Below are 26479 nucleotides of genomic sequence, written 5' to 3'. Positions count from 1 at the left end.
CACCTTCCCATCTCACTGCCTAAGCCAGACAGCTTTTCCATACCTACATGTTGCTTCATTCTGTAGCAGCCTCAAAAATGGTTCTGAGAAGCCAGTGACCTCTGGATGTGCTCCCATGGTCAATCCAGTTAGAGGTAGATATTACACTATCTAAGCAGTTTGGATCTGCCAGGAACTGCTATGGACTATATACTATATCTCCTACTTTTTGTTTTGGTTTTTTCGAGACAAGGTTTCTCTGTGTAGCCCCAGCTATCCTGGAACTCAACCTGTATATCAGGCTGGCCTTGAACTCACAGAAATTAAATGCATGCACCACCACCACCTGGTTTTACCTACTTTTTTTTTTAAATGTACATTAATATTTTGCCTGCATGTATATCTATGTGAGAGTATCAGATCTTGGAGTTACAGAGGTGAGCTACCATGTTGCTGCTGGGATTTGAACCTGGGTCCTCTGGAAGGCAGTCTGTAACTGCTAAACAATCTCCAGCACCGTCACCTACTTTTTACAACTGTGTGAAGTTGGAATCACTTTGATGTCCATTCTACAAGCAACAGAAGACAGAAAGTTGCCTAAAACTATCCACAATTCACTAATAAAGCCAGAACTTGAGCCCAAGTCTATAACTGCACAGCCGTTCAGTAGACTAGTGGCTTCTTGCTGGGTACCGTCTGGGTAGTAGTTACTGTGTTCAAAGTGAGAATCTTGAGATAAGAAAAGCAGGGGTCTCAGTAGCCAAAGGCCTGCTTGCTTGCTTGGTGCTCCCTCAGGCATGTAGAGTGAATCCCTATGAACAAGACACCCAGTTCACTGAACACTGAGAAATGCTGAGAAAGTAGGCATCATGCCCACAGCTCCCAACCACCAGCACACAATAGCTGTCGGGCCCTCCAGGAATCAGTTGCTAAACATACACTTACCTTGCCATCCCAGCACATTTCTTGAAAATTCTACCACTGCTAGCTGCATTCCTAAGCACACACCTTCCAATAAAGGAAAAACACGTCACTCTCATGAGAGGGCAATTCCCACATGTCCCAGCCTGTCAGTGTCTTGTACCCTAAGTGGAAATCACACAATGTAAGAAACACCCAAAGGTGTTGCCTGTACTAAATTAAAAACAGGACCTACACATTCATGAAAATTCAGGGTTCTGCAAAGCTACTCAGTTAAAGACTATCTATATTCAGTACCTTAGAATCTAAGCCCTAATCCCCTCTCACTAAGTTCTCATTTACAAATTGATCAGGTTGAAAACTGCCTAAATCTGTGGCAACAGGAAGCATCCAAAATCACTTGGCCCACCAAGTCCAGTCTTACATGTACTGCAAACAGTTATTTCCTACATAAGAGTCCACTTTCACAAAATTCCTTGTCATCTGCATGCAGCTCTTAAACTTTCCACATTGTGAATCAGTAGGTAAAGGTGCTTGCCACCAAGCCTGATAACCTAAGTTCAATTCCTGAGACACCAATGATATAAGGAGAGGACAGACCCTGGCAAGTTGTCCTCTAACCTCTACATGTGTGTCATGGCATGGGCCTATGCACACATACATAAATAAATGTAATTGAATTTACCCCAGAAAATTCCTTTCCTCTTTGTCAGCGTGAAGAGAGCACAAAAAGGCTTACCCAAAAAAGGCTTCTTCTGTTTCCGAGCCCAAGCAATTGCTTGAATTTTTCCTTCTGTTCCCCGAACACCAAATCCTCCTGGAACCAGCACTCCACTGCAGAGAAAAGACCAAATTCCCTTATCAGCTAATCCAGCCCTCAGTCATATCAAAGAAGTCACTGCCAAGACACTGAGGCCCTGAACTTACTTCCCATCTAGCTCAGCCTGCACTGTAACTAAGACTGTGGGTGCACGTTCCGTGCTGATAAATACAAGGAACTTAATGCAAACAAAGACATGGGCACCATCACACGAACAGAGAACGGTCTATAATAACAACGTTGTTACTGCCCTTCCCCCAAATTCGTTATTCATATTTCTTTTTTTTTTATTTTATTTTTATTTATTTATTTATTTATTTATTTATTTATTTATTTATTTATTTATTATATGTAAGTACACTGTAGCTGTCTTCAAACACTCCAGAAGAGGGAGTCAGATCTCGTTACAGATGGTTGTGAGCCACCATGTGGTTGCTGGGATTTGAACTCCGGACCTTCGGAAGAGCAGTCGGGTGCTCTTACCCACTGAGCCATCTCACCAGCCCCCATATTTCTTTTTTGAGATGGGTCTTTCAGCATAGCCCAGGTGGGCTTCAAGCTCACAATCCTCCTGCCTCAACTCCCTAAGTACCAGACTATGGGTGTGTTCGACATACAATCAGTTCACTTTTTCTCCCAATTCCAACACTCCTCTTAGATTCTGTGAGGGGACTTTCCTCAGCAGTGTGTCACATTGACCAAGCATCTAAGCAGAAACTTCGTTAGTTTTTACTATTTAAAAAAATAAACTAACTGGACATGGTAGCACACTCATTTAATCCCAGCACTTGGAAAGAAGAAGCAGGCAGATATCTAAATTTAAGACCAGACTACAGTTACGGGTCAGCCAGGGCTAAGCAAAGAAACCATGTCTCAGAAAACAAAAAGAGGGCTGGAGAGATGACTCAGTGGTTAAGAGCCCTGACTGCTCTTCCAGAGGTTCTGAGTTCAAATCCCAGCAACCACATGGTGACTCACAACCATTTGCTGTAATGGGATCTGATGCCATTTTCTCGTGTATCTGAAGACAGCTACAGTGTACTTAAATACATAAAATAAACAGAGAGAAAGAAAGAAAAAATGAGAGAAAGAAAACAGTAGTAGTAGTAGTGATAGCAGCAGCTACCAAAACAGTTTATGAGATTCAACTGATGGCAACTCATCAAATAACCTGGATGAAAAAATCTTTAAGCCACATGATGAGACTGCTCTTCCAGAGGTCCTGAGTTCAAATCCCAAAAACCAAATGGAGGCTCACAACCATCAGTAATAGGATCTGATGCCCTCTTCCGGTGTGTCCGAAAACAGCTAGTGTACTCACATACATGAAATAAATAAAATCTTTTTCAAAAAGAAAAAAAAAAGATATACATAGCAAGAATCAATATAATGAAAGTGTTTTCCTCTTATCCAACTATAATGGTGAGCTGCACTTTTTTTTTAATAACTTATGCCATTTACTAGGCAGTCTAGTCATTAAAGACATTTTTACAGGCAATGACCTCCCTAGCACGAGCACCATGACAGAGAAGGCTACTTACTGAGCACTGCAGAGCTTCTGCCATGCCTCATGGTAGCGCACAGGCTCTTCCTGCAGGGTACTTGGCTCCAGGTCTGTAGAATCGATGTACTAGTGCACCAAGGCAGGCAGAGAAACAGCAACTTATGAATCCAACCATACTCTCAACTTTCAAGTAACATTATCAATGTTTCAAAGTGACAACATAATTAAATTCTCCTTTCCAACTACTTAGCCTTTGATTCCAGTTCTGCCCATTCCATTCAGAGTGTTTAGATCTTCTTACAAGTAAGCTACTTTGGAGACAAAAATGACACTCTACCCAGGCCACCAGAACTCCAGTGGTTGGTTTGTCAGCTGGTTTTCATTTATTGGGGGTGGGGTGGGGGTGGGGACTTCGAGACAGGGTTTCTCTGTATAGCCCTGGGTGGTCCTGGAACTCACTCTGTAGACCAGGCTGGCCTCAAACTCAGAAATCTGCCTGCCTCTGCCTCCCAAGTGCTGGGATTAAAGGTGTACGCCACCACTGCCTGGCTCATTTTTTTTCTTTTTCTATCTGCTTCAAAACATGACTTATGAACAATAAGATATAAACATGTTAGAGGGGCTGGAGAGATGGCTCAGCAGTTAAGAGCACTGACTACTCTTCCAGAGGACCTGAGTTCAAATCCCAGCAACCACATGGTGGCTCACAACCATCTGTAATGAGATCTGATGCCCTATTCTGGTGTGTCTGAGGACAACTGCAGTGTACTCATACATTAAAAAAAAAAAAAAAAAAAAAAAATTGAGGCTGTAGGTAAGGCTGTGGAGCATTTCCATGCTTGACGTGATTGATGGGAGTAAGCAGAGCCCATTGTGGGCAGTGCTACCCCAGGACTGATGATCCTGGGTCCTATAGGGTAAAGCAGGATGAGCAAGCCAGTAACAGCACCCCTCCATAACCTCTGCATCAACTGCTACCTCCAGGCGCCTGCCGTACTTGAGTTCCTGTCATGGCTTCCTTTGATGATGAACTGTGATGTGGCAGTGTGAGCTGTATGAACCTTTCATTCCCAAGTTGCTTTGGTCATGGTGTCATCACAGCAATAATGATCCTGACTTACGACATATCTGTACCACATGAAGACAGAATGTGCCCCACCAGTCAAAGACATAACACCAAGACCTTTTCAGCCTAGGGACAGCTGTTCCTGGCTTCTCATTCTAGATAACCAGAGCCGATTCTGCCACCACAGACTGGACTTGCCTCTTCTACATACAACTCCATGTCTATTCTAGAACATGCCATCTGTAATGGGATCTGATGGCATGTAAATGGAACCATGCAGCTATCTATAGTGTTGAGCCCAGCTTCTTTTGTTCAGGCTGTCTGATATCCATCCATGCTGCTGCACTAGATGTTTGCTTCTCTGTATTGCTGAATCAATTTCTACTTCATAAACACATCACACTCTACACACTGACCTGATAGAGACATTTAGGTTGTTTCCAAACTTGAGGTGGGTATGCCTGTATCCATTTGTATAATAAAATCTTTTTGTTTTTTGTTTTGTTTTAGGTTTGAGTTTTTCGTTTTGTTGTTTTTTAAACAAGGTCTCAGATAGCCCACTTGCCTTATGTATCTGGGAATGACCCTGAACTTCTGATCCTTCCTCTACCTCCCAAGTGCTGAAATGACAGGCACAGCACCATGCCCAGTTTTATGTGGTGCTGGAAATTGAACTCAGTCAACTGAGCTGCCTCCTCAGCCCAAAACATTTTCATTTCTCTTGAATAAATACCTGAGTGCCACTCTGCTTTTTTTTTTTTAAATTAGGTATTTTCCTCATTTACATTTCCAATGCTATCCCAAAAGTCCCCCATACCCCCCCCACTCCCCTACCCACCCACTCCCCCTTTTAGGCCCTGGCGTTCCCCTGTACGCCACTCTGCTTTTATATAAAACTGTCAGACTGCTTTCTAAAGCAGTGCACCTTTATCATGCCTTCCTGGAAGCAAAGCACAAGGTCCCCTGTCCTCTCAACCAGCTGAGTATGGGTATGTGCAGCCAGCTCATTTGAATTCACTGGCAATTATTTCTGTGAAAACCAAGTGCCAAGCATGTCCTCACAAGCATCTTATTTTACAATTTCCTTCCTTCCCCGTCCCTTTCCTTTTTGAGGCAGGTCACATATATTCGCATTATATTCAAAGCTGGATTCAAACTCAAATTGAAGTATGATGTATTATTTATAATACAGATAACATAATTATTTATAATAAGATATGAGCATTTTAGCAGTATTTGATTCTAATGCAATGAATTTAAAGATGACCTTGAAGTTCTGATCCTACCTATCTCAATTGTTTGACCTAAAAACTACTCAAATTATATCTGGTTTATTTCTTGTAGCATTCTCTCTTAAAGTCTTTCGACTATTTTTAAAATAATGTTCTTTCTGCTACTGTTCCTAATCTCCCCTGTCTAATTGTTATTTCCCAAACCTCGGGGTAAAATCTATGCCGACCCAGTTCATGTCCTCACCACTACCTACAGACCCTCCTCTCCAGTTCATACTGAAGTCCCAAATAGTCTTCATCCCCAAGCCCCTGGACAATCTTCCTTCCCTGTGCCTTCCCAACCCTTTTCAACCTCAAGCTGTCCCCTGAGAAGTCTCCCCCTCTCACAAATCACCAAGGCTGCTGAACCTCTTTCCTAGGTGCTCTATGTCTGAGAACCTCAGTACCCCTAAAAAGCCAGGACTTTTTATTCTTCTTTATCCTTCTCTCAACTTCCACCACTGAACATATGGTAGCCACAAGCTAACCTCAAATAGTTAAAATAAATATTATGAAAAGAACTAGCGACCTCCCTGCTCCCCAAAAGGAGTCAAGGTAGTAAACTGGGCTCTTCCATTTCTTAACCCATATACCACTCTATAGGAACCTATGTGCCAGCACACTCAATTATTATAGAACTATGTGGAGAAGCAGGCGGGAAACCTTAACACCAACTGTGGGTGCAGCTTCATGAGCTCCTGGGGACCAAGCTCCAACTCTCTTGTCCTCCATCTCCTGAAAAGCTGCAGCCAGTGCAATAGCAACAAAAGCTCTAAAGGGACTGACAAGCTAACTTCCAAGGGCAATTAATACATCCAGCAGTTACTAAATGGCAGGCTCAATCTCAGCAGTTCCCAATAAACCATGAGTTCTTAACCACAGGAGGAAGCGCTATCATTATCCCCTTTTAAAGGAAACTGAGGCATGAAGTTAAGATATCCAAGGTCACAGAGCACTTGGGCGCCAAAGCCAGCACCCTGTAGTCTTGTGTCCTTAACCATGATATTTGCTAGAAGCCTGTACTGACATCTCATCAGAGCAGCTACTGGGAAAGGGATCTTAGGCAGTGCCCTCAGCTGTGCATGGTACCTATGTCCACCAGGCCCTCCCATTCCATACGGACTGACAGTCAGACCTAAGCACTAAGGCCTTTTCATTATTTCTGAAAGATATTCTAGTGTCTTCTTGGAGCCAACAGCCAATATAAATCTTTCTTATCCCTAAAAGTGAATGCAGAGCTCCAAAAGCCACAACGCAGGTAAGCCTGAGTCTTTGAGATCATTCAGTGGGAAAAGGCATTTGTAACCAATCCCAACAACCTAGTTTAATCCCTAAAACTGACATTGTGGAAGAAAAGAAGTGACTTCTTTCTACAAATTGTCTTCTCCATATGTATACCATGGTACACAAACACCGACCCACATACACCCAAAAAACCTCTTAAATGTTTAAAACACATACATACACTGTCTGCATTTACTCCTTGGTTATACCTACAGCCCCACTTCCTTACCTTGATCTCCAACTTGTGGTTAATGGCCAATGCAGAATGTTCCAGAGCTTTAATGACAGAGGCATACGAGTCTGAGAATTTGGTGTATTTGCCCACAAGAGCGATAGAGCAGGTCTCCAGCAAGCGATCATACCTAGCAAATAAAAATCAAGACAGTTACGTGTAATATCCATGCCATCAGGAGACTAAAATTACAGGAAACAGGAAACATGCCTGGGAAGATGATAACCAGAGCGTATCACCTCAGTCTGTGCACAGGACAATAAAAATGACCCTCAGATCAACTGGGCAGGCTTTGCAAAGAAAAATGGGACTAGAGCTAATGAGATGGCTCAGTGGTTAAAAGCACTTGCCATACAAGTGTGAAGACCTGAGCTCTACCCCCAGAACCCATGGAAAGAAAAAAGAAAAAAAACAGATTCCCACAAGTTGTCCTCTGACCTCCACAGACACACTGTGGCAAGCACACATTCAAGCACACAAACATAACCAAAATAAATAAATGTCATTAAAAAAAAAAGGCCATGGGGGGCGGTGTGTAAAAAAAAAACCCTAAACAAACACCGCCACCACAGTGATGTCCCAACTACAGTTAGGTTCACCCTGCTCTACACCATAAGACAATCTCAGAGCTTCAGGGCAAGGTGGCAGCAGCCCACAGCGGTTGAGCCCTTTTCTGTAGAATGAATGGAATGTTCCTAAACTCCACTTAGATAACAGAAACACAACAGGAGCACTGAAGCTAAAGCCAGCATTCATAGGGGATCTGGGAATGTATATCCCTCTGCCCCTGGGCTGCTAGTGGTGCTGTTGAGCTGCTGAGAGAGAGTATTTTAATCTGAACTCTCTGCATTGAGGCCTGGGAAGAGGCCTCGCATGGCCAGGCCTCCTCCTCTGTGCTGTGACCACATGCTGACATAAAATCCTTGTTAGCCTTGACCTCTCCTCCTAACAAGCACCTTTTCTATTAGGAGTGCTAACACATTATTACAGCATGGTGGAACCCCTGCAAAAGATGAATTCATGTGTGCCCAACTGCATGTGAGGAGGCAAACCTGTCTGCCATCTCTTTCCATTTCATCAGCATCTTTCGTGACTGTCTCTCAATAGGAAGGTCAAGTCTCCGAAGAAAGTAGTCTACAACCCCTTGCTCTTCTAACAACAAGGGTACCCGGTAGATGGATGAAACATCATGAACACAGATCACCTGTCATTAAAAAAAAAAAGTGATTTAATAGATGCTTAAATAAAACAAGTAACTTTGGTTATATCTATATGACCTTGGGGGTGGAGTGACACTTTAATTTGGAACAAAAAAGGTAATTTTCTAGAAAAAGATAAACTTCCGAAACTGATTCAAGAATAGAAAATAATTAGTGGCTAGGCTATTATGAATATGAATGCAAAAATCCTTATAAGAGAGCCAGATGGGATGGTACATGCCTGTAATTCCTGCACTCAGGAGGATAGACTTAGGCTATCTCATAATACAAAAACCAAAGTATACCCACAGAGGACCTGTTCCTGAATCCACAAATAGATCAGTGGTTCTCAAACTCATTGGTACAGAAGAACCTCTGAGGGGGTTTGTAAGAATCCTAAGCCTGGGCTGGTGAGATGGCTCAGTGGGTAAGAGCACCCGACTGCTCTTCCGAAGGTCCAGAGTTCAAATCCCAGCAACCACATGGTGGCTCACAACCATCTGTAACGAGATCTGACTCCCTCTTCTGGAGTGTCTGAAGACAGCTACAGTGTACTTACATATAATAAATAAATAAATCTTAAAAAAAAAAAAAAAAAAGAATCCTAAGCCTATGCTGTACCCACAACCAATCAGATCATGGTCTCTGGAGGCAGAGGCTCCCCACTTATTGCAATGTGCAGTCAAATTTGAAATCCACCACACTAGGCCATTTTAAAATGGAATTTGGCTACTCTCCCATTAGGAGACATACAGGACATGAAAAAAGAAGGTTCACACAGTAGGTAAAGCAAGTGGGAAACAAATTTTAAAAAAGGGGGTGGGAGTATAAATTCAAGCTAGGCAGTGGTCACACACACCTTTAATCTCAATACTTGGAAGACAGACGCAGGAGGATCTTTGTGAATTCAATGGCAGCCTGATCTACAGAGTGAGATACAGGATAGCCAGAGCTACACAGAAACCCTATCTCAAAAAACATAAATAAATTTTTAAATAAATAAATAAATAAATAAATAAATAAATAAATAAATAAATGCTATTAAAATTCAGGATATAAACTTATGGAAATACTATCATTAAAAACAGTCTATCTTTCTGTACAATGAGTATTTGCTAGTAATAAGAGTAACAATGAGGGCTGGCGAGATGGCTCAGTGGGTAAGAGCACCCGACTGCTCTTCCGAAGGTCCAGAGTTCAAATCCCAGCAACCACATGGTGGCTCACAACCATCCGTAACGAGATCTGGCGCCCTCTTCTGGAGTGTCTGAAGACAGCTACAGTGTACTTACATATAATAAATAAATAAATCTTAAAAAAAAAAAAAGTAACAATGAAACATGGCACACAGCATATTAAAAAGGATCATCTCTGTGGACACAAACAATTACAAGTCAGAAAACTACAATTCAGAACATGTTCATAATAAAAATTCTAGGAAGCTAGAGAAAGTACCCAAGGAGCTAAAGGGATCTGCAACCCTATTGTCGGAACAACATGATGTACTAACCAGAACCCCGGAGCTCTTGTCTCTAGCTGCATATGTATCGAAAGATGGCCTAGTCGGCCATCATTGGAAAGAGAGGCCCATTGGACTTGCAAACTTTATATGCCCCAATATAGGGGAATGCCAGGGCCAAAAGAATGGGAATGGGTGGGTAGGGAAGTGGGGGGGCACTATAGGGGACTTTTGGGATAGCATTGGAAATGTAACTGAGGAAAATATGTAATAAAAATATTAAAAATTAAAAAAAAACAAAAACAAAAACAAAAAAATTCTAGGTAAATTATGATTAGGGAAATTCTGAAAATGGAAAACAGCCTCAGCCTGACACTTGCTACCTGCTTACTGTCAAGTCTAGGGAACTAAACACAAGAAGATGGTCCCAGTCACTATTCAGGTACCAAAGATGTCACCCATTGAAAAACCAAAAGCAACTACCTAAGTGTGTCACTACTGCCTGTGTGTGCCCATAAAAGACAAGAAATTACAGTTATCTGTGTCTAACTGAATGTTTGTAGGATGCTAGACCATGAATCAAAAGAAATCAGTATGGTACCTCGTGTGTGGGTCATTCCAAATCAAGAATACAATTTTTAAAAATATCATTCACTATAGTTAACAAAACTTATGAAGTCTATATATATAAATCTAAAGTTTATGAAACAAATCTCATATACAATGCAAAAAAAATAATTATCACAAGATGGCCCTTTCAACAAACAGAGCTGCATACCTCGAAATACACACACACACACACACACACACACACACACACACAAAATGACTTTTTACTCCTTATCAAACACAGACACCAACTCAAGATGTGTCTGGTATAAATTAAAACTTTTGCAGCCGGGCGTGGTGGCGCACGCCTTTAATCCCAGCACTTGGGAGGCAGAGGCAGGCGGATTTCTGAGTTCGAGGCCAGCCTGGTCTACAAGGTGAGTGCCAGCACAGCCAAGGCTACACAGAGAAACCCTGTCTCGAAAAACCAAAAAAAAAAAAAAAAAAACTTTTGCAAAAATTGAGGAAAATCTTCCGTATTGTGATTAAGCAAAGTTCCCAAATAGCCAGAAAGTAGCACAACCCACAAAAGAAATAATTGAGCATTTAAAAGCTTTTGTGGGACACCAAGAGCTTAAAAAAGCAAACTAAAGGCTGAAAAAACATTGCCTATTACATACATGACAAATAGATCACATTCAAACTAACCTCTTAAAACGTGACAAAACAATCCAATGTTTAAGACAGGCAAAAGATCTGAGATTCAAATCTGTCCTAACTGAGGGGGTGCTCATCTCTGAAAACACAGAAGTGAGGTTTAAATCTGTCCTAACTGAGGGGTGCTCATCTCTGAAAACACAGAAGAGTTTTCACAGCTTTGGGTTTTTGGGGTTTCTGGTTTTGTTTGTTTTGTTTGAGGTGTTCTAGGACTAGCTTTGTAGACCAGGTTGGCATCAAATTCCACCTGCCTCCCAAATGCTGGGATTAAAGGCACATGCCACCACATCCAGAGAATAATTCTTCTGAAAGTCAATTCTGCTAAAGAAAGGAATCTCCCCTTTCTTCACTTATAAAGACAGAAATACCTGAAATAAAATAATAAAGGGTCACTGTGAAAAAGTGAAAATCATTTATGCTCAGTGGTTTGAGTATAAAACAGAACCTAAGAAGGAGCCCCTGGCTTAGGCGTCTCAGCCCTGGATGCCTTTATCCCAAGGCCTGATTCCTCATGGAAGAAGTCCTCTGTAAAGGTCAAGGAACTTTTCCCTTGCTCCATGCATGCCAATGATCTGAACTGCCCTGTTTACCAATGTCCTTCAAGTTTCACTAGTGGACGGCTCTCATTTTAAGGCCTCTGCTTTGCTGTTTTCTTTTATTTTTTTATTTTTTTTGGTTTTTCGAGACAGGGTTTCTCTGTATAGCCCTGGCTGTCCTGGCACTCACTTTGTAGACCAGGCTGGCCTCGAACTCAGAAATCCGCCTGCCTCTGCCTCCCGAGTGCTGGGATTAAAGGCGTGCGCCACCACGCCCGGCTACTGCTGTTTTCACCAGGTTAGCTGGGCTTGCCTGCTGTCTCCTGACCCTCAGTCATGGAGCAGTAAAACAAACTCTACATACTCTCATCTGGAAACGCCTTGCCTGCACCTTTCTTCTGATCTCCTTCAAGTTATTCTTTTTTGTTGTTTTGTTTTGTTTTTCGAGACAGGGTTTCTCTGTGTAGCCTTGGCTGTCCTGGAACTCACTTTGTAGAACAGGCTGGCCTTGAACTCAGAAATCCGCCTACCTCTGCCTCCGGAGTGCTGGGATTAAAGGCGTGTGCCACCACGCCCGGCCCCTTCAGGCTATTCTTAGTACTATGGCTTCCCTGTGGTTTGGAGCCTTTCAAGTGCCCAAGTGGCTGGAGGGTCAAGCCCAAGCAAGCATAGCTGGAGGGTGCTGGGGAACTCTTAAGACCAGGCCTAGGAGGTCCTTGAGATGCTGGGAATCCTGCCCTTGGAAGGAATTACGACACTCTTCCTATAACCCTTGAGTTCCCATAAGGAATCTGGCCTCTCAATCTCTCTGCAGCTGGAATAGAAAGGTGATCTTTCAAACTCCTGCACTCTACCTGCAGCCATCACAGGTCCTTCCCAGAGTTTGCACTATGCTGTTCAGACTTCAGTTTCTAAACTATAATAAACCTTTCTTTATTCAATTAGTTGCCTCAGGTATTTTGATGTCAAGAATGACTAGTTGGAGCTAAAGAGAGGGTTCAGCTGTTAAGAACACTGGCTGTTCACCTAGAGCACCTCTGTTCAAGTCCCAGTAGCCACAAGATAGCTTGCAACCATCTGCAACTCGAGTTCCAGATCCGTGCCCTCTTCAGACCTCTACAAGTACCAGGCATACATACTGTGCATGGTAACAAAACACTCAAACACATAAAATAAATTAAAAAAAAAAAAACAAAGAAACTCTTAACACATTGACCAATATCCAATAGTGTTTCCATAAATAAGCACCATACTTAGGTATCACAGGATCTATTAACATTGCAACAGACAAAAATATTTGGGAGCTGGCCGGGCGCAGTGGCGCACGCCTTTAATCCCAGCACTCGGGAGGCAGAGGCAGGCAGATTTCTGAGTTCGAGGCCAGCCTGGTCTACAAAGTGAGTTCCAGGACAGCCAGAGGGCTACACAGAGAAACCCTGACTCGAAAAACCAAAAAAAAAAAGAACCAAGGTAGGCAAACAGGGGACAGTTTAGCTTGGGACCCACATTTGGTTTGGGGTTATGTACCCCACCTTTAATAATGTACTTAGCAACCACGTTCCTTCACTTGTACATATTATATATACACCCATCTTCAAACAATTCACCTAGCAGCCTCAGATTCCCTCAACTTCCAACCTGCAACAAGCTACATGTACTACCATCTCTGAACAATAGTGTAAATTTCCCTGCCAGTTTGTAGTCAAGGAAACTCCCAACATATCTGGGAATGAAAACTAGAAGGGTTAATCTGGTCTGAACTGGCTTGGGGTATACACGCTTAAGTAAGGCAAAACTACATTCTCTAGCAATCCTTTTTTAGAGATCACCTATTTACCATGTATCACTGTGTAACTGAATTTGCACCAGAAGCCCAAAAGCAAAGCAATGGCTAGGTTGGGGGCATACACCTGTAATCTCAGCACTTGGGAGACTAAGATTAGATAAGCATAAAGTCAAAGCTAGAATGAACCAAAAGTAAAAATACAAGCCTGAGATAGCTCAATGGTAGGAGAACTTGATGAGCATGCACAAGGAATAAGGTGAAACCCTAGAGACATTCATGCCAAACAGCACAAAGAACAAGGGATGGGAGAAGAGAGGAAAAGTGTTGAGAACTAGGGGCAGTTTTCTGTCCCTTACCAATGACATAACAATGACATAACACGTCTTGAGAAGTAGAGTGGTCCTGGCTTTAGACAAGAAGTAAAAAGCCATTTCCAGAGCTGAAATTTTACTTACTTGTTCAGGTTCCACATGGCAAAACATTGATATTTTCTCTTTCACAGATGTGTCAAGAGGATTTGAGCACCTGCACACCACCTAGCAATTAAGAAAACAAGAGACTCTGAGCAGAAAGAAGGGTCAAAGTAGGGCTTTTTCACAACTGGAATTAAAATAGAGATGAGAATGTCAGCTCTAAGCACAGTGCACATGATCCACAAACACACCACTATCTGTTTTTTTTTCCTCCAAAACTCCTACATCCCAAGGAGTACGACAGACAGCAAAGGAGAAACGAGAGCAAAGGAGAAACGAGTGAACTACAGGAGCTAACTGACTGGTTTTCCTCCTTAATGTTCTCGGGAGGAATGGAGGGCAACAAGAAGCAAGACCCAGGAAGTCCACACAAACTCCAGCCCCACCCGATGCACTATTTTCTCCACCATCAAACACACGCTGACAAACGTCCATCTTGCCATACAGGCCAGAGTTTAATTAGAATTGGGAGATGACACCAAAACCAGGGACTTAGGAAATCTTACTAAGTCTGGAGAAAGCCCGAGTCCTCTAAGTTCCCGAACACTGTTCTGGGTGGGTTTTGTCTTCTGTTCCCCTGTTGAACTTGGCTGTTTTACAAAAGGGAAAAAAACAGTGGTTCAATTCTCTAGGAAAAATTCCTAGCATGACTTTTCTTTAAACCTCTGAATAATTCAGTTGTACACTTCAGCCTAGATTTTTATTGACGTTACACATGCATATGTTTTAGAGTCTATTGGTTCTATGGGGTTCAGCTTAACAGACAGTACTACTTGGCCCTGTCCTCCCACTCTCAAACCCTCCAAATAATGTCTCTGCTTATATCTATATTTTGGGTACAGCTGAACCAGGGCTCTGCCCATACCCAGGACAAGGCTTGCCATTGAGCTAAACCCCATGTTAACTCAAGTCTTCTGCTGCGTTTCACTGCTACTTTTCAGCTCCTGTCTAAGGCATGCTCTGTTGAGCTCTCTCTGTCCTGTACCATGACACCATCCTCTTCAGCTGTGTACACTTTTGAGTATGTAAAGAACTGTTCAGGTAAGTCATGTGCCATTTCTCTGTCTATATAAAGTGTCTTTATTCTCTTCCCACACTTAAGACACATCTGCTAGGTTTACAGTTCTCAGAAAGGACCTTCCCTTAGAACAGTGATTCTCAACCTGTGCCTTAGGACCTACTCATAGGGGTCACCTAAGACCATCAGAAAACAAATATTTACATTACAATTCCTAACAGTAACAAAACTAGTTAGAAAGTAACAACAAAATAATTTTATTGCGGTTACTACAACATAAGGAACTGAATTAAAAGGTTGCAGCATTAGAAAGGTTGAAAACCACTACCTCACTACTAAAGCCTTTCTGCTGGCTCCTAGTTTTGCCATACTGTCATCTGATCTTTTTTTCCCTTAGAGCCTTTGAGGCCTTCTGCTCCATTACTCTATACTCTCCTAGCTAATAACCTTAGTGCTGGCCATTTTACCCCCAATATATAGTAAGCACTCAATGGGCTTTTTCAATCTGTATCTTGAAGTTTCCTTGTTCAGAGCACAGGTCAGAAAACTCTGAAAAGAGTTTTAATAGTATTTTAGGTTTCAGCCTTGTGTCATGGCTCATGCACATTATCTAACACTTAGGATGCCAAAAGTTCAAGGCCAACAGCCTAGACTACACAGTGAGGCCAGGCCGCTCTGAGGTATCTTATGACACATTGTCTATCTCAAAACCCACTACTATTTTTTTGAGTTTTGTGAATCATATGGCTTTTCATATATATTCAACTCTGTTGTTTCAGGATAAAGCAGCCAAGATGACACATTCACAAAGGAATATGGCTCTACTACCATAGCCAATCAGTAACTCTTGGCCCCCAGCCACACCGTGATAACCTGCTTCAGGCTACACTTCTCTCTTCATTTCTTTGTTGTAAATTTTCAGGATATCCTTTTATATTTAACACATCTGAACCAATCTTTTTTTAAAAAAAAAAAAAGATTTATTTATTTATTTATTTTATGTATGTGAGTGCACTGTAGCTGTACAGATGGTTGTGAGCCTTCATCTGGTTGTTGGGAATTGAATTTTAGGACCTCTGCTAGCTCCCTTCAGATGTATCAGAAAAGGGCGTCAGATCTCATTACGGGTGGTTGTGAGGCACCATGTGGTTGCTGGGATTTGAACTCGGGACCTTTGAAAGAGCAGTCAGTGCTCTCACCGGCTGAGCCACCTTGCCAGCCCTGAACCAATCTTCTAATGTTCTTACCTCTTCTCTCCTATTTTCTGTCTCTGTCCTTCTTTCAACCTCCCTCCTTCATACTTTCATCTCTGTTTACCCAATTCTTAACTTTAATTCTTGCCTACTCGTGTTCTTCTCTTACTGTATCTAGCTCCTGCTGAGCACATGCAGTCACTGGCTGCTGATTCTTAAGCAAACTACAAGTTCCCTGTAAGTGACAGGCTGGTGACTGGGGAGCCTTAGGGTGAGTGTCATCTCCTAGGCTAGTCATATATAGGTGTCAGATTTCCCACGTGGAGGGGCCCACTCTGGCTCTGAAGACTCTGGAAACCAGCAGGTAGAAGACAGCAAGGCATCTCAGCAACACAGCATATTTATGGTCAGCATCACTGCTCTCAACTGGCCATAGTGTCTGCCTGTCAGGAAACCCTTCCCAAGGCTATCTTATGGCAAGAAAGAAACACAGATGCTGGAATGAGCACATAAGCAAATTAGTAAGTAGTTTACCTCTTCTAAAGCAACAGTTACGGTGAGCCCTAATTCGTATCTACTCCCAGAAGAGCCTGAAAGCCTCCCAGTGCCCATCCTGAGACTCTGGAGAGTCCTCGGGAAAAGGGGTGACTTCTCAACATCTTCTGCTGCAAGGCTGCTCCTTCAGCAGCTTTGTGAATTCCTTACTTTTATTACCACCAATTCTTCTCCAAAAAATTCTTTTTAAATTCTTTTTAAAAATTCTTTTTAAATTTCTGTCTTTAAAAATTATTTTACTTTGACAGATAGCAAAGATAAGCATACAAAGTTCAATCTACCATCTTTAATTTCAACTGTCCTGTTTCACTTTTTAAATGTTTTCCATTTAGTCTTTCATATCATAGACTGGCAAGAAGACTCAGCAGGTACGAGCATGTGTGCCCTCTATCCACCAACACACACACCAAATAAGTAAATATAAGAATGTGATTTTGCCGGGCATGGTGGTGCACACCTTTGATCCCAGCACTCGGGAGGCAGAGGCAGGCAGATTTCTGAGTTTAAGGCCAGCCTGGTCTACAAAGTGAGTTCCAGGACAGCCAGGGCTATACAGAGAAACCCTGTCACGAAAAAAAAAAAAAAAAAAAAAAGAATGTGATTTTAATAGACTCACAGAAGTTCTTTATTTCCTATTTCCAGCACCTTCAGTGTTGAAAGCTATTAGAGCCAAACCACATGCTTACCTGAGGAACCAGACTGACATGGATATTACAAAAGTTTTCCCTCTTGACCTTGAACTGGAACTGGCGGAAAGCCTCAATGAAGGGCATGCTTTCAATGTCTCCCACTGTGCCACCAAGCTGAAAGGACACAGAATGTCAGAAGTTATCGTTGACTCTCTAACACGTGCTGTCTCTCAATTCAGTGCCCAGTTACAGTGTGACTGCAAAAGCCTAGTAACCCTGCAGAAGTCAGTCTTCAGACACTGCTTTGTGCTCAAAGGTGATGCTGTTAGAATCTCTTGATTACCCCAAGAACATTGCAGATATTGCCACAGCATTTTAGGAAAATAGTCAGGTTTTAAAGGTACCAGGAGCTAGGCACACCTTTAATCCTAGCACTTGAGAGGCTGAGGCAGACAGAATTCTGTTAGTTCGAAGCTAGCGTGGTCTACAGGGCTAGTTCTAGGACAGTCGAGGCTACACAGAAACCCTGTCTTGAACACACACCCCCCCCCCCAAAAAAAAACTGTACCAGGAACTAAACTGTAATTCTTAGGTACCTTTAATCCACTTGAGAGCCACAAAGGATAGATAGACAGAGTGAAACCTAGATGTATCTCCTTAAGTGTAAATAACTTAAAAACTACCAGTTATAACAAAACTGCTGGGACTTGTGAACTCCAGTCCTGGAATGAAGGGACAGTAGAACAGAAACAAAGCAAAGGACAGTAATAGGGTAAATTCTGCCAGAGGCAAGCAAAGGGCTGCCAACATCAAGGGAGGGACAGAAATGTGTCCTGCCACTAGGAGTCAAGTGTTAGATCACCCAGTACACACAGAAGGGAGAACCCGTGGGGACATAATTGCTTCCCTGAGCTCCATTCCACCTGCTGCTGCACACTGCATGGACAGGAATGGAAGGGTGGGATTTCACTGGGCATAGTCCTACTGGTGGAGAGGAATGACTGAATTAGTTCACATAGACAAGAATCATACAAACCTCAATAACACACACTTGAGGTTCTAAGCCATCTTCGTCTACAGGTATTAATGCCTGTCTCATCACCCACTCTTGGATTGCATCAGTGATGTGAGGGACAACTGAGAAAGAGAAAAGAAACCTGTGACTTGCACTTGCTGGATATATTCACTGATAAAACAAACTGATGTACTTTTCTGCCTGGATGAACAAATAATGGGGTACCTTTTTGACTAAACAAGAAATATAATCATATAATCACTTTTGAAGTACCTTTAAATGACTCAATAAATCTTTGGGCTCACACTTCCCTAGGCCTCCTTCCAAACTATTGCTGGAAGTTGGTGAAAAGAATGAAGCCAAGAGTGGCTCCCTACTCTCTTCTCTCTGCTGCTTCTCACCCCACCCCAGACCCCCATGGTGACTTCCTTGGCCTCAGTCCTTGGGACTAGTGAATTCACCGGAGAGCAGCTTCCCAATAAACCTGTCTTCAATATAGCCTTTTAAAAAATAAGAGTGGCTCCCTAAGGACCTCAGAACACCTACCCTAGGCAGTCTACTTTTCTGGCCACACATGGACACAAGACCATGTGACCACCCCTACTGCTCCTAGCTGAGGCTGCAGTGGGCACATCACACCTGAGTGGTTTTCCAGGAGCAAACAGTCTACCAGAACTCTATGCCATTTGATTCCAGTTTACCAAAGTATAGACAATCTACTGCAAGAGACATAACAACACAGCAGAGTATGAAAGCACAGCATCTAGGATGAAATCTCAGTTCACCACGATGAATGATTTAATATAACTCACTGATTTAATATAAGAATAAAAAGTTTCCTCTATTTTTCAGCTTGGTGTCTCCATCTATCAAGTAGCAACAACTGCTATCTCTACTTGTGAGAATGTCTTTACAGCTGCACATCCAAGAATCAGTAATAACCAACTACTATGGAACACTTTAGAATCAGTTGTTGAACAAGAATGTAAGTCCCTAAAGTACAAAGGTGACTGTTGGGAATGATCTGGGGTTAGAAGCAGTGCTAATGAGCAGCCAAGTGATCTAATAAACACTAATTAGAACTCACCATTCCACATTTAAACTCTAGTACTCAATGAGAGCATCACAAGATCCTGCTCTGTTGCTCCAGACTGTAGTGTCTCAGCCACAACAGCCTCCCTCTAACCCTTGCCCAAAGATCCCAGTGGTCTGAGGCCTGTGTGCCTGTGCCTCCTCCTTCACTCTTCTTAACTGGCTCCTAAGTTCAAGCTCTCTCCTGAAGCCCCAAGTCACCTGTCTGGAGTGGCTTTCCCAGTCACGCTTTCTAGCCCTACTCTTTACTTCCATCACACATGCTATCAGACATCTCATGTGATTTGTTTTCTGCCTGTCCCATGGCCAACTAACATGAGGATAGTGACCTTCATCACATATACTGAGCTGGACCAGTAAGGGTCTGACCACAGTTGAGTATTCAGTAAGCATTTCTTGATAACGAACAGAAAAACAAGTACACCAGAACCAGCAATTGTTTGTCTGACATAACCTTAATTCACAATGTGAATTCTTAATTTCTTCCATGTGTCAGAAAGGTGAACAGCATGCACACGCCTTTAATCCTACCCAGCACTTGGGAGGCAGAGGCAGGCAGATTTCTGAGTTCAAGGCCAGCATGGTCTACAGAGGGAGTTCCGGGGTCAGCCAGGGTATACAGAGAAACCCTGCCTTGGAAAAAAAAAAAAAAAAAAGGAAAGGTGGAACAGCACCATACTGATGCAGTCCCTTAACTCAAGTAGCAGCTCAAGCAGAAGCCTTGGCCACCTCCATTTTACAGAAAAAGTGTTCATAGGGCTAGTAAGTAACAGAGTTAAGCCCCAAATCAACAAATAATTAAGCCTTGATCTGGCAAAGGCAGCCCCATGCCAGAACCAGGTGTCAGGCTGAACCTTAGCTCTCAGTGCAGGCAAGGCAAAAATCAAATGTAAATCTGTTCTTATAACTCAGAGGAAAGCAATGGCCCAAACTGGCATACTGTCATTCCACTAGACCAATGGTGTCCCAATGCCACCTTTTCAAATGAGAACATTTTTCCCAAATGACTACTTATAGGAAATCTCAGAACAGTCAACAGATGTCAGCTGTGCTGGTGAACGCTCAAGAGGGCCCCAAGAGCCTACTTCTCAGACTCCCACCAGCCCACGGGACACAGGAAACCAACATATGCAATGGAAGCTCATGTCCTCCTCACTTACACAAGCCACTTGGCATTAGGCCCCAATCAAACTGCCTTCACTGCTCAGCATGTAAAAGTAACAGCTCGCTGGACTCCAATCATGCCACTATGCTAGACTAACACTACCAATGCCACTACTACAACGGCTTTCTCACATTATTTGAGTGAACAACCATATAATTCTCAATTTCCAGCTGAAAGGATATTTAGGTAATAATACCTTGACAAAATAGTAAAATCCTATAGAAGTAGTTTTTGAACTAAAAAGAAATTAAATTGGCTAATAACTTATGGCTTAAAGGTCAATCCATTCTTACCCTGAACAGTCTTCCCTAAGTAATCCCCTTTGCGCTCCTTGTTAATGACATACTGGTATATCTTCCCTGTGGTCAGATTATTGTCCTTGGTGAGACGGATATCAAGGAATCGCTCATAATTTCCCAAGTCAAGGTCAACTTCTCCACCATCATCCAGCACAAAGACTTCTCCTGCAGTGAAGAGTGAACATGTTCAAGGAAATGAAAAACACATTTGCCATGGCGCAATTTCAATCTTGAAATATAAACACTCAGAACAAAGTCTGTATAATCTGATTACAAAACAAGGACATCATTTCTAGAAAATTAAATATGTCGTAAAAAGAAAAATTGCCAATTATTCTCCAAGAGATGATGAAGCTTTCAGCCTGAACTCACTCTCTCTCGGGAACAGTTAAACAGCATGGAACGGAGGGCAAGGCCAGCCATGAAGGCTGTAAGTGAAGGGACTTTACAGGAATACAGCACCTTGAGCAAAACACCTACTCAAGCAGAAAATGTCCAAGAATAGAAATGGGACACTTCAAAATCCCTAGACATAGACACAAAAAGGTAGTATTGAGTTTACAAGCCAGCCTGAGCTACACTTTAGTTCTCAGAAGTTACTCAACAGCCCAAGTTGCTCCATCCTTTAACATTTACTCTCTATAACTTACTGGTAGAAATGCTACCTAGAATGACTCACTGCTACACCAACACAGAGGACAAGCTCAGAAACAGGGAAGGGAACAGTCTTGTGTCACCTTCTAGAACAGGAACCCATCCACTGCTCAAGAACTTTATATTAAAATCCCTCCAAAAGCAGTATCTATTTATCTAGCTCTATCTATAGAGATAAAAAATACCTATCTAGAGATAGATATTGCTAGCATACACAATGCCCTAGGTTCAATCCCCTAGAAATGAGAGAATAGCAACAACAAAATCCCTTTAGTATATGGATGTTCTAATGCTACTTATTACTAATAGTAGTATATATCCTTACAGATTTTTACTTCAAAACCAGAAAACAAATGTATAGAATTTTAAAACTTGAAGGCATTGGGACTTAAGAGTTCTATTGTTTTATGACAGGGTCCTGCTATAGTAGCCCAAGGTGGTCTTTGAACTCACTTTGGAGCCCAGATTAGCCTTGAGCTCACTATGTAGTTAGTCAAGGCTGGCCTCAGTCTCCTAATTACTACTACAGGACTGAGAGCCACCAGACTCAGCTTTAAGGTTTGTTTCAACATTGCTTCTCAAACTTTAAACCAAGAATGCTGGATATGCCAAATCATTCATCACACCACAAATAAGAATTCACAGCCAGGCGGTGCACTCAGGAAGCAGAGACAGGCAGATCTCTGTGAGTTCATGGTCAGCCTGGTCTAAAGAGCTAGTTCTAGGGCAGCCAAGGCCACACAAAAGAAACCCTATCTCTCTGGATGTGGTGGCACACGCCTTTGATCCCAGCACTTGGGAGGCAGAGGCAGGTGGATTTCTGAGTTCAAGGCCAGCCTGGTCTACAGAGTGAGTTCCAGGACAGCCAGGGCTACACAGAGAAACCCTGTCTCAAAAATCAAAAAGAAAAAGAAAAAAGATTTTAATAACAAAGTAAAATGCTATATTCCACCCTTCTTTATGGGTTCAACTTTCACTCACTTCAAAATATCCTCATTATGAATATTACTCAACTCCAGTAGGAAAACAAGAATCCCAAGCTTACCTACTCTTCAAGTCCAGCATCTACTGGTTGCTACAAAATGGCCCTGTTTGAAGGACACTTGTCATGACAGGGCCAAAACCCAGTCTCTTACAGCTTCTACTCACCCATGCAATTTCTACACATTGGGGACACAAAGCAGCATATTCCATCTTCCCAAATGTTTCATTTTTCAAGGGAATAAAAAAATTTTATTCAGCTGCCACCACCCCATCTCCCCCCCATCCCCCCCATATTTCACATGTATTATAGAAACTCTTGGGTAATCTATTAAGATAGCAGCTTCCTCTTAATCCAAGAGAGAAAAGCATTCTGTTGCACTAAGGATCATTCTAGAAGGCAGGAAATAGAAGTTATACAAGATGTATACCTCATGCCCCAAAGCTAGCATGTTCTCCCAGACACATTACTATTTAAATGAGAAAAAAATGCAGTTTTCTTACCATGTTCATAAGGAGAGAATGTTCCTGCATCAATGTTAATATAGGGGTCAATCTTAATTGATGTTACATGTAAGCCACATGATTTAAGTATTGTGCCCACACTGCTGGCGATGACTCCTTTTCCAATTCCTGATATAACACCACCAGTAACTAGAATGTACTTCATTGTTCTTTTAACCTGCATGGAAAGTTTACATATAAATACACACATTCATATACATATATCTTACAAATATAACTTTGTAGTTTATTCAAGACTGTGATTGTTTTTTCCCCACCCGGGGTAAATATTGAGACACTTGCCTGGTATGGGAGGGTGGGGAAAATCACAATCTTGAATAAGCATTCAAATTCTCCTTGAAAATTTGCTATCACACAGAGAAAACAAAGTTCTGGAAGACCGACCAACAGAAAAGAACTCTTGAGCCTTTAAAAGGAGTCTTAAAAAACCTCCAGTTCCTTCAATTACATGTAGTTCTCATCTGTACTTTAAAAGTTGCTTCTTGGCAGCAATCTCTCCCAGGTATGCCCTACAGAAATGATACAGGCTGCAGGAAATGGAACTTGTGAAATAATCCAGTCAGAAGCACACACTGAATAGAGAAGATAACATTAAACTCATAAACCCAGAGGGTAATAATGTAGTGGCAGGGAGCAAAAGAAACACGTGAGACAAATAGAGTGGATACAAGGCCAGCAGAGTTGAATGTCAAGTGAAAACAGCATCAACATGCAATGACATAGTGACAGGTCAAAAGATTTATCACCAGTCCCCAGCTTCAGAGGCCACCAATTGGTCAGCAAAGCCAAATGTGACCAAAAAGAGAAAATGCCGCCACCAAGCATCAAGAAATGCTTGCAGCCGGGCGTGGTGGCGCACGCCTTTAATCTCGGCACTCGGGAGGCAGAGGCAGGTGGATTTCTGAGTTCGAGGCCAGCCTGGTCTACAAAGTGAGTTCCAGGACAGCCAAGGCTACACAGAGAAACCCTGTCTCGAAAAACCAAAAAAAAAAAAAAGAAATGCTTGCTTTAGCACAGAGAAGACACTTTCCCCCTCTAAAAACCCTGTGTGAAGCCAAATTAAAACAAAAATAAGCTAAGGAACAAAGAAAGGGGAATTCTGCAGGACGCATTTCCCAGCTCCACTCCTCTCAGGAACAAGAATGAACAAACTTGGCAAGGAAAGCATAATGCTTGAAATACCTTTCCCCTTAAACAGTAAGGAATGTTATCCTGCTTTTCTACCCTCTGTGCAGCCGTTTCAAAAGTGTATTTCTACAAAATACAACTGGGTTTTCCAGAAAGGTTTTGACAGGATGTGGTACTCCATTCCTGTAAAGAAAGGGGCACTTGGAAAGAGAAAGGAGGGTTGCCCCAAGTTCAAAGACACCCTGATCTACATACAAATGGAAATCCTATTTCAAAAGAGGGGAAGGTGACTTTATGGGCAGAAAAAAAAAAAAAAATCAAAAGAAATGATGACTAGTCTTTAACCCAAGACCTTCAGGAGTGTTTAGTATGCTTATGCAGATTGTGAACCCCAAAAGGGTAGACAATATCCTTGAGAGAAAAACTGTATCACCTCATAATTATATGGTTCCTTCTTATTAATGCATTTATCAAACTCGGCTATATTTTAGTATTTTAAGTATGTCCTAACCTAGCATCCTGGCATTCCTTACTAAGACTACAGCCTAGACTCATTGAGTCTATTTCTGATGTTCCTACAGATTCCTCAGTTCAGAACAGGTTGTCACGGGATCACCTCATCTTGTCCCAACTTTACTCAGATCTTTGTGTGTGTGTGTGTGTTTGTGAGAGAGAGAGAGAGATTGAGACTGAGAGAGAGAGAGAGAGATTCTGGCAGTCTCCCAGAGTGACTGGCAAAAAAATATTCCAAAAGCCACAAAGAGCCAGTTGGAGAGAACCCATTCCCTAACATTTACAAACTACCTATTATGGGAGAGCTACTCACATGCTGGGGGCATCACAAACGTAAGTCAAATTTGGGTCCAACTTAAGTATCTCCGGGAGAGATGACCTGGACTGAGGGAGGATCCAGGAGCTCCTTTTGAAAACCTGCCTTGTAATGGGCCCGAAAGGTTGACTGACTGAAATGAGCTACGAATCAGGCAAATCATGAACAAGCAGGTGAGCCCACAGGATGCACCAAGAAAAGAAGATTAGGGCAAAGGGATGGCCAGGGGCCAATCCATGGGCAAAGTTGAATGTCCACGCTGCACTTTTTTTCTGAAGATGACAAGACACAAAAGGTTTTTCAAGTACAGGAGCTATAATATAGAGCAAGGGGCACCAGAGAAATTCACGAATGAAAAATGTGAAAGCTTTTGTTAAAAAAAAAAAAAATGAAGTCGGTGAAAATCAGGCTCAGGATCCACCGCTGATGTGCTGAGATCTAAATCTAGCCCCGAAGCGCCTGATGCCCGGGTTCGCACCGCCGTAAAAAGTGGGACGAGAACCACAGCAGCACCCACCCGCGTCACCCGGCTGCTGAGGATTTAAAATAATGAGTGTGGACGTAAGGCAGCCACGCTGACGTAGTGGCCTCAAGAACGCCAGCATCTTCGCGCTGGGCTGGAAAGAGCGACAGCAGCCGGGCAGCCTGGGCCGTGAGGCCCAGCGAACGTACAAGCCCCTTCCTCCCGCGCGCCGGGCAGCGCCGGGAGGAGCCCTAGGCCGCCAGTCGAGCCCCATCACAGGTTGGGGCTCTGGGAGACCCCTCCGCGGCGGCACTCCGCGCTCTCTACCTCACCAAGCCCGGCAGCCCGCGCCGCCGGACTCGGCCCCTTTCCTCAGCCGGGCCACGCGGCCCGCGCGCGGGAGCCAGCAGCTCGCGTTCCGGGACTGCCCGCCCCACTCCCGTTAGAGATGCAGCCCATTGGGCAGAACGCCGGGCCAGCTCTCCCCTGATTGGTGAGAAGAGGCGTTTATCGCCCCGGCGGCGTGGCCGTCCGCGCCGGGCTCTGTCGGCGCCACAGGCTCTTGCACCCGGGAGCCGTTCCTCCGGGATCCCTGAAGTCAGCCTACCTGAGGCCGGCTTCGGAGTCTCGTGTCAGCCACAGCAAGGCCGGCGCGCGCGCGGTGAGCCTCGGATAGCCAGTGCTCGGCCGGGCCGCATGCGCCAGCCGTCTTTCTGAGAGGCGGGCTCTAGGCGGTGCGTACGCAGAGGGCGGAGAGAGGCGGGCCCAGGGGAGGGTGGGGCTAGGGCGCGCATGCGCGGGACGCCTCGCCGCGGCTTGTTGAGTGGCTACTGCGGGTGGGACTCGGGAGTTGTGGGTTCCGTGGGCTTCCTCGTCCGAGGTATAGAGGCTGCTGGTGACTCCCATCTAACCGGAAATCTGAGGGCCTTTGCCTCGTCCCGCAGTAGCCGGTGGACACTCTCACCTCCCATCCGCCTTCCCTCAGGCTGCGGGCCAAACCATCTCGTGCTCTCGCCCCGCACCGCCGCCTTCTCCCGGTGCCTGCTTGTCTCCCTCTTAGGCCGGGCCGCTTGGCTTCACGTCCTAGCCAGCTGCCTTTCCACACAACGCACGCACCCTGACGGTGCCTGCATTAGA

General features: G+C 43.4%; 1 protein-coding gene across 1 annotated transcript in view; it reads right to left on the bottom strand.

Moving 5' to 3' along the window:
- Nucleotides 1-26064, bottom strand: part of Ctps1 (CTP synthase 1) — a 32549-nt gene extending 6485 nt beyond the window's left edge. Inside the window, exons 1-12 of the mRNA XM_021160002.2 lie at nt 25950-26064; nt 22902-23079; nt 20757-20927; nt 18228-18328; nt 17249-17365; nt 14303-14386; nt 13779-13859; nt 8130-8281; nt 7075-7207; nt 3262-3350; nt 1640-1734; nt 925-987 (exon numbers count right to left, since the gene is read on the bottom strand). Of these exons, the coding sequence (XP_021015661.2) occupies nt 925-987; nt 1640-1734; nt 3262-3350; nt 7075-7207; nt 8130-8281; nt 13779-13859; nt 14303-14386; nt 17249-17365; nt 18228-18328; nt 20757-20927; nt 22902-23067 (1252 nt within the window). The 5' untranslated portion in view covers nt 23068-23079; nt 25950-26064. The remainder of the gene's footprint in view (nt 1-924; nt 988-1639; nt 1735-3261; nt 3351-7074; nt 7208-8129; nt 8282-13778; nt 13860-14302; nt 14387-17248; nt 17366-18227; nt 18329-20756; nt 20928-22901; nt 23080-25949) is intronic.
- Between the last annotated feature and the right edge of the window lie 415 nt (nt 26065-26479).

This window comes from Mus caroli, unplaced genomic scaffold (genome assembly GCF_978045245.1).
Source record: "Mus caroli unplaced genomic scaffold, Mus_caroli_1 scaffold_6, whole genome shotgun sequence".
NCBI lineage: Eukaryota > Metazoa > Chordata > Mammalia > Rodentia > Muridae > Mus > Mus caroli.
The sequence above is the reverse complement of the archived record's forward strand: the minus strand, read 5'-3'. Positions and strand labels throughout refer to the sequence as shown.